Genomic DNA, 9,260 nt, shown 5'->3' with positions numbered 1-9,260 from the left:
ACATACCAAGATTGACCCTTAGCAAGGTATTATCGCCATCCGATAGACTCGGATTCAGCAAAGTAGCTACCTATCAACGATATGGTTACCATACAATTTGATCCTTTCATCATTCATTATCTCGACGAGACTGGGGCATAAAAATAGTGTCAACCTTCGGTTACTCTCGATATTGTTTATTCAGTCACTGGACCAATGACCTGTATTATAAACTGGATAAAGCAACAACTCAATCACACTATGGCCACAGTTTTTTTCATTGTCAGTTACTGAATTGTGTCGTGAGATAAGTTCTCCCGTACCTGGGACTGATGAATCCTATGTCTATCCACCATAGTCTTGATACACTCCTTGTTGTAGCCAATCGCTACTGTATTGACAGCTCTGAGTAGAACTGCATTAGGCTAGTGTCAAACTACACTAATCAGTGTACAAGGTGCTCCGGTGATATCAAGTGTAAGGATCACATGCACCACCATTCGTTAGAGGATTTGTTTTATAGACACTGGGGTTACCATCCATATGGAATCCTCTGGTGGGTCAGTCTAGTGAACTTGCCTACCGCAAGCACTCATGTGTTGCATCAGGTTGTCACCAAACAACCTTGACAAGTGAGATCTGTCACTGCCTTTCGACAGGTCGTTCAACACTATGATAACTTTACCATATTATATGTGCCCTTACTTCAGAATAATATTGGGGCTACGGACGTTTCTAGAGTGGCCACCATATGTTCTCATAGGGTTCTCACTATCAAGATTTGAAACACTTGATACCCTCATCATGGTTCTATCATTCTAAGGACATATATCAATACATACAATGATGATTTACGCGATATAGTATAAAACGTCTTTTATTGATCAATGAACATTATTACAAAGAGTCAATTCTACAATAATTGATTGGCTCTAGGGCATCTACTCTAACAATCTCCCACTTGCACTATAGCCAATCATTCATGTATTTAATACCAAATGATCTCAAGTGCCTTTCATGCTTCTGCTGCGACAGAGGCTTTGTTAGTGGATCTGCGAGATTGTCGTCAGTATGCACTTTACTAATCTGCACGTCTTTCCTCTCAACTATCTCTCTGATGAGATGGAATCGTCTGAGTATGTGTCTGGACTTCTGATGAGACCGTGGTTCCCTAGCTTGAGCAATTGCTCCATTGTTGTCACAATAGATGTCTATAGGATCAACAATCGTAGGAACCACACCAAGTTCAGTGANAGCTTATAAGCCAAAACAAATAAGTTGAGGGGGAGGTACTTTTTTTTTTTTTTTTTTTTTGCTTATAAGCTAGTTTGACTAAGTATATTACCACATTATCTTTGTTTAATTTTAAAATTTCATAGTATACCCTTGTTTAATGTAGTACCCTTTTTAGTCACTTTATAAAAAAAGTGTACTTATATGCCACATTTTACTAAACACGTCAACTACTTATCAGTACTTTAACCAAACAAGTAATTGCTTAAAATTTCAAATACTTATAAGCTAAAATTACCTTATAAGCACTTGTTGCTCATAAGCTAATTTTCATAAGCTTAGACAAACACCCCCATATATTATGTGAGCTAGAAAAGATTTTATTTAATTATGATTTCAATAATCTTTCTCCTAAAAGAAGATTATGATTTCAAGAATTCTTTTCTTATAAGGAGACTATAGATTAAAGAATCCTTTCCAATAAAGGAGTCTAGGATCTCGAGAATCCTTTCCAAAACAGGTTTGATTTCTTGTTCTTCCTTTCAACGTCACTCAAGTATAAATAATCCTTTTATTATTGTGACCTTTTGAAGGAAGCCATATTATTTACCTCCATTATTCTCTGAATATTTTCTTCGAGATTGTTTAGTTTTTGTAGGTTTTCGATATGCTTTGGTAGGCTTTGAATTACTGTGTTTTATCTTTTCCTTGCATGAGTTGATTCTAGAATGTTGTTTTATGTTGAGATCTAGACGTGCTCGAGCTATTGCTACCGAAGTAATTAGTCATTGTTGAAACTTGAGAGGAGCTCAAGTGCGACCTGGTGGTCCGGTGGAGGAGAAGCTAGATTATGGTGGTTTTGAGGTTCAACCAAAGAGTGAAGATTGAAGATTGAAGTGTTATTCAAATAGGGAGTTCTTATAACTATACTTATTCTTATCTTTGTAATTGAACATATAATTATTTCTTAGTGAATTAGCTTCTTCTGGACTTGGTCCCATGGATGTAGGCATGTTGCCGAACCATGTAAAATTGAGTTGTGTGCTTTATTTTATGTCGTGGATGGTTTATATGTTTAATCATTAATTTAGCAACTCATTAAGCACAACGTGAACAAGTAATCTTAATTCCGCAAAAGTTTTAATCAACATGATAAGGGTTTAAAACTTTCATATGGGACGAAGACTTAGAATGACTTTCGATTAAAATTATAAAATAATTACGACAACCTCTTACCAAGATTAGGAGAACACAATAGACACTTTCTCTAACAAGTGAGGAAAGACACCTTGAGAGAATATAAGAGAAAGGAGTGACTAGTGTATTGTATATATGTTTGGGTGGTATTTAGTGGAAACCAAATTGTTTTATGGATAATTATAGAACTTAAAATGTCATCTTCAATAATTTTTGTTTACAACTTACATCAATAATATCACCCGCTCAAAGATTATCTTTATTAAATGTAATATTCTTTCTAGCTAGTATACTTGGGAGGTATAAAATAAAAACTCACTAAATATATCATAGAAAAAACATATATGGATATAAGTATAAGGTAGTGGGCCCGAAAATAGCATTACTTTTATATACAAATCTCTACATCAAGTACCATAGTCACAAAAATAAACTCAAAAATACAATCCGACAGTGTTGTCTTTCTCCTCCGCTACTTCATGTCCCATCTGGCCGTGTCTCATCTACTACTTGCAAAAACAGTGAAATCAATAGGGTGAGCACTAATTGCTCAGTAAGTAAACCCGCAACACTTCTATTCTTTCTCCATTACTCAGATTCTGAATTTTCTTTCCTTACACCAAGCTTCTCTATTCTTCTCTGTTTTCTACGATTCTAGTTTCTCACTTACCGATATGTAAGCACAAATAGGGAAACTAACTCAGGATAGTAGAAATGGCATGATGCATATGCACAGATGCATAAACTTTTCTATGCAATGCGTTTTCTTTTCTGTTTTCTATTATCTTTCTTTTTCTGTTTCTCTTCTTTTCTCTTCTTTCTTTTTTTTCTTTTCTATTCTTTCTTTGCCGATCGGACTCAGTTGAGGCATAGATTTGGAATGCTGGTTGTGTGAGTGTATTCTCAAATTCTTTCTTGGGTACAGTCCTCATTCACATGCACTTCTTACGGACTGTACAAATTTTTCTTTTTATTCTTAGGCCGCTCACTAAAGGCGACATGCATGTGGGGTTATTCTTCTCTGTCACTCATGGGCTCCTTATCGCAACAATCTTCTTTTCTCTTCTCTTTTTATATTTCTTGAAGTAAAATTTTAGATTTGAATTGTTCTTTAATTATATTTCTTAAAACAATAATTCTACATTTAATTGCTATTCTTTTCTTTCTCTTTATTCTTTAATGTTCTCATATATGTATATGTGCATGTAAATATGCTCATTCTTTGCTACTCTTTCTGAATGCAAATGCTCAAATGTATGAATGCATTATGACATATTAAGATATCATTATGGAACTAATATTCTCCACCAACAACATTTCTATAACAAGATAATAATCTAACATACTCATATATGCACTTCACTTTGAAATTTCATCAAACACCTTACACGCACATACAAACCCTAAAATTGGTTACACTTCCACATATCTCTCAAGTCACCAAAATTGGAGTAAACAACTCCCTAAAGTCAACAATCAACCTAACTGAATTTCATCCTCCACCTTTCCACATCCATTCTTTCATTTTTCATCCAAAATCCTATCAACTCAACACATACAAATACATCACTTCTCATCACATGCCAATAAATCAATTCTCATCACATACTAATAAATCATTTCTCATCACATACGTACTAATAAGTCACCTCTCATCACATACTAATAAATTACTTCTCATCACATATAATAAATTACTTCTCATGGACATGAAATTCACTTATCAAACAACCTCAATTTTCAATCCATAATTCTCATCATCCAAACACACATACAACATATAAAAATTTCTTTACACAAGTATTTATCCAATCAAAGCTAAAGTTGGATTTACTTACCTTGAATTTGAGCAATTCCAACACTATAACCTCTCTTTGGTAAAATTCCCTTTCCTCTTAAACCCTAAGCACATAAAATCATAAGAATTCAAAACTTTAAAATTTCATCTCACCTCTTGGTGCAAAAATATTACCTTTGGATGTTTAGGATTGAAAATCTATCAAAATTGAACTAAAATCCTATGAATTTCCTTGAAAATTGAGTGAAGAAATTTTAGAGAATTTAGGGTGAAGGTGGTGTAAACGATGGGTAGAGTGGCTAGGGTTTCTCTTCTTGAACTCTTATTACATAATAACACACACACACACACACACACACATATATATATATGGTTTCCCATTTTACCCTTGCACTTTTAAAAATTTCATCTATGTCCCTTAGTCAATTACAAAAATGCCCTCATTTTTATTAACTTCATGTTATTCTACTTCTTTTCACTCCTCACTTTTTCAACTAATTATGAGTGAAAAAACCATTTTACCCCTAATAACATTTTAAAGAATTTCCTAAACACTTGTCCAAGATAACTTGAACAAAATTCAACTAAGGGTATTAGGGCATAAATAAAGCTACGTACCTTGATGTGGGCATTACATTAAATTAAATTTTATCACTACTCATCATCTTACCTAACAGCAGGTCCCTCTTAAGTTATTATATTCTACTAAATTATTTCTTTAATTCTTACTATTATCATATATGTTCCTTTCTAAACAATTATGTGCATTGAAACATTGAAGTGACCATTTAAAACATAAATAGTAACTTATAACTTAAATGTATATAAATTTCAATGTTTTTTGTTTTTTTTTCAAGTCTGAATATGGTATTGCCTATTTTTAAAAAATTTGCTCAACAAATTTTCTAATTTAATTTATATCGACGTATTTAATTACTATTATTTTACAAATTAAGTTATAAGAACAAACTCTTATCTCCTTATATAAATAATAGGTACAACTGAGTTTATGATTAATAAAATTTTAAGAATACTTTAAACCAAAAAAAAAAAAAAAAGCAGAAGAGCAAAACAATGGCTCAATCAACGTTTTCACATTTATTCTTCTTGTTGCCCTTGCCTCTTCGTCGGTATGTTTCATTATTTTTTACAAGAAATACTTTTACTAAATGGTATTATGACATCACTAATTTGATGTTTGACATATTCTCACATGCAGTTTTTTCTTTTTAGTATAGTCCTGACATGATTATAACCACCTCTATGGTGGGCATTACATCATAGTATGATTAATTTGGTAGATTGTACCAATGTTAGCCAGAATGTTAAAGCAATGGGTTACACTTTCTAAAGGAAATATTATTCTAGATATATCCTCTAACACAATGTTATTTTGGGTTTTACAGGATATGACAAAGTTGATGCTACAAAATGTTGTGCTGAGCCTCCTATTGCAGGGATGTACTGATGATAATGTAACAAATTTTTGCCGAGATAAATGTAGAGGAGGTATATGCAAACACCGCCATGGAAAATTGGTTGTCATTGTTATTGTTGAATTAGCTAATTCGCACTCAAAATCTTTATCACTATTCATTTTATAAGTATATTATAAAAGTTTTAAAAACATTTATAAGATACTAAGAAAATAGATGTGTGAGTTCTTTATTTGACTGCATGTAATCCAACTATTAAAATAATTCATAAAAAGATTAATCTTATGATCTATGCATTTATTTAGTTGAAATGGGATCAGCATAAATGAGCTTGATCCTTGAAACTTCTTATGCATAAACATACTGGAGAATAGTTTGTGCAATTCTCTTATAAGTCGTTGAAAACTTATTTGTCATTTGATTTTGTATGAACTATATAGTACTGCTAATTCTCATTACAAATCCATGATTAAGTACGTATCTTTAATATAAGGTATATAATTATCTTTGACGTTCAATTAAAATTACTCTTCTTCACCTGATACTCATTTCTTTTATGTTTTAAGATCAAAAAATTTTTTAACTCAAATAATTTGGTATGGACTCTTATTTTAGCCTCCCAGGGTGCTTAAATAAATAAACCAGGCAATGAAATAAATTATGGAAGATTAAGTTATTAATAACAATAACTTTTCACATAGCACATGTTTCGATTGGCTGGTTTGGCCACATAAACTAAATATTACTATAATTAATGGTGGGTGAATTTAACATGCTTCGTCAATATGAGCAACTTTTTACAAGAATACTTTTGTTATACCTCCTTAAAGAAAGAATCAACCAACACAAGCAACAAATCAAGATCAAGAATCAGCCCACAGTACAAACAATTTACCGTGGTTCACTTGCTCTAGATTGAGCAAGCTACGTCCACGTTGAACTCGAGAATCACACAGCTCGCTGCACTAAACTGTCAAGTTTACAGATTACACAATAAGCAACACAAGTCACTCTAGAAACCCTCCTTCAACCCGTAACCAAACCCTAGAGATACACCCTTCGATCCCTAAGAGCAGTGTATACAACACCCAGAAATACCTAACCAGTCACTCAACACTCAAGTTACAGGAAACACCAACCCAAACTGTAGAAACCCTAAAGGTTTAACAAGGTGTTTTACCGAAGAAGAAGAGGTAATCGTCAAAACAAAGACTAATCTGCCTTGCATAAACTGCAAAAAATATTCTGCTTTTATATGGGAACATTGGGTTATATGACATCCGTTGGATCTCCCTTTTTCATCAACCTCAGGATTGATTCTTGTCAGTTGGAGCAAAACGACGTCGTTCCACTTAAGTGTCAATACGGTAACGTTTCAGCCATCATCCAACAATCTCCACCTTGATGGTTGAACAATAGCCCCTGTGCTTAGTGCAGCTAGCCGTCAGTGAGTCCTTCATCGTTCTCTTGTTCTGTTGCTTACTGAATGGACAGTAAGTTCAAGCAATGCTTGACTTTGCAATAGTAACAATCTTCGTACCCATGTCTGCTGGATTATGCTCTGTGGGAACTTTATTTAGTATATCTCCCCACTAGTGATCAGATCTCTGACAAAGTGATAGCGAACATCAATGTGTTTGCTTCGCTCATGTTATACTGGATTCTTGCTCAGGTGTATTGCACTTTGACTGTCTGAAAATATGGTTGTTTTCAGTTCAGTCAGCTTTGCCTCACTTAGTATCCCTTTGAGCCATATTGCCTCTTTGAATACATCAGCTACAGCCACATATTCAGCCTCGGTTGTGGACAGTGCAACTATAGGCTGTAATTGAACTTCCAGCAATGCAGTTGCCTCCCAAGGTGAAGTAATACGCAGTGGTTAACTTCCTGGTGTCCCTGTCACCTGCAAAATCAGAGTCTACAAAACCATCCAGCTCAAGTGAGGCAGACCTTTTATAATATTCCAATCCCACATTCAATGACCCACTAACATATTGGAGTACCCACTTCAGGGCTGTCCAATGTTCCATACCAGGATTGGACATAAATCTACTCGGCAAGGATATCACAAATGATAGATCAGGCCTAGTACTAATCATAGCATCCATCAAGGATCCAATCACATTGGCATAGGGAATGGTCTCCATTCTGATTGACTCAGCATCAGTATAGGGCATTGGACTTGCTTAAGGTGAAGTGTTTTGCTAAAGGCAGGGAGACTGTTTTGGACCCTGACATTTCAACTTTTCTACTAACTTATGCAGTATGAGCACTGGTGAATTTTCAGTTTACACTTACTTCTGTTTCTCTCAATTTGCATTCCTAGAATCTTTCTAGCATCCCCTAGGTCTTTCATTTCAAATTCAGTATTCAGTTTCTTCTTTAACTCACAAATCAGAGGTTTTGACTTACTTATCAGTAACATGTCATCTACATACAACAATAGTAAATAGCATTTCATCTAGGACAGCATAGTAGAAGCAGCTGTCATATCTACTCCTGGTGATCCTATACTTACTATAAAGGTGTCAAACCTCTTATACCATTGTCTAGGGATTGCTTTAGACCATACAAGGATTTCAACAGTAGGCAGACATGGTTAGGGCCTTGTTATCTATGAAACCTATAGGTTGGCACATGTAGATCTCTTCCTCAAGATCTCTATGGAGAAAAGCAGTTGTGACATCTAGTTGTTCAAGCTCTAGGTCCTGATGAGCTACTATGGACAGCATAAGCCTTATGGTCTTGTACTTAACTACTGGGAGAAGACTTCATTGGAGTCAATTCCCTCTCTTTGGGTGAACCCCTTTGCTACAAGTCTAGCCTTATACCTGAGGGGATCTTTATCAGTGATACCTTCCTTTAATTTGAAGAGCCACTTGCATTGTACAAGTTTCTGATCCTTGGGCTTTGGTACAAGCTTCCAGGTCCTGTTCACTCCAAGGATTTCATTCACAGCTTCCATAGCAGCCTTCCATTGGTTACTTTCTTTGACTGCATGGCTTCCTCATAGTTTTCTGGTTCTCTTCTTTGTACTTCAGTACCTGCAAGAAGAGCAGTGTATATTAGTCAGCATAGGAATATCTCATGGGTGCCCTACCTGTCTTCTGGTTCTGTCTGTTGCAAGTTGGTAGTCTTGTAGTGTTCAGGTTGGGTCTCAGTATCATCTACTGTTTCTATCTCATCCTCATGTTCTGGATAAGGTTGTCCAGTTTCTTCTCCATGATCAGTACATTTCCAGTTTCTTGACTGTGTTTGAGTTTGGACAGGTAGCTCCACCTCAATTGGAGTAACTTCAGGTTGGGTGAAGGGATCTTTTCTTGTCATGTGGTCAGTCCTTTTCTGGTTTCCTTACAAGGGAAAACTCCCTCATTGAATATGACATCTCTGCTCACAATGATTTTGACCCCTGGAGTATCTTTCCCAGAGTCTATAGCCTTTGGTCCCTTCTTGATACCCCAGGATATACACTTAGTAGACCTTGGTTCTAGTTTGCCTCCTGTGGTGTGTGCAATAGGCTGCACACCCAAAACTCTCAGGTGGTTTAAGGTTGGGACTCTTCCTGTCCCATTTCCTCAGGACTTTTAAGTTGATAGCAGTGGATGGGCTTCTATTTA

The 9,260-nt window shown here is 35.2% G+C and overlaps 1 protein-coding gene across 1 annotated transcript; it reads right to left on the bottom strand.

Moving 5' to 3' along the window:
• Positions 1-7,433: 7,433 nt before the first annotated feature.
• Positions 7,434-8,608, bottom strand: LOC116142784 (secreted RxLR effector protein 161-like). Its single transcript, XM_031428191.1, has 2 exons — positions 8,475-8,608; positions 7,434-7,791 (listed from the first exon to the last, which is right to left on the bottom strand). The coding sequence occupies exons 1-2, from the start codon at positions 8,606-8,608 to the stop codon at positions 7,434-7,436; spliced, it is 492 nt and encodes a 163-aa protein (XP_031284051.1).
• Positions 8,609-9,260: the final 652 nt, after the last annotated feature.

This window comes from Pistacia vera, unplaced genomic scaffold, assembly GCF_008641045.1.
Source record: "Pistacia vera cultivar Batoury unplaced genomic scaffold, PisVer_v2 Contig419, whole genome shotgun sequence".
Classification (NCBI taxonomy): Eukaryota; Viridiplantae; Streptophyta; class Magnoliopsida; order Sapindales; family Anacardiaceae; genus Pistacia; species Pistacia vera.
Note: the sequence above shows the minus strand (reverse complement) of the source record. Positions and strands in the feature narration are given on the sequence as shown.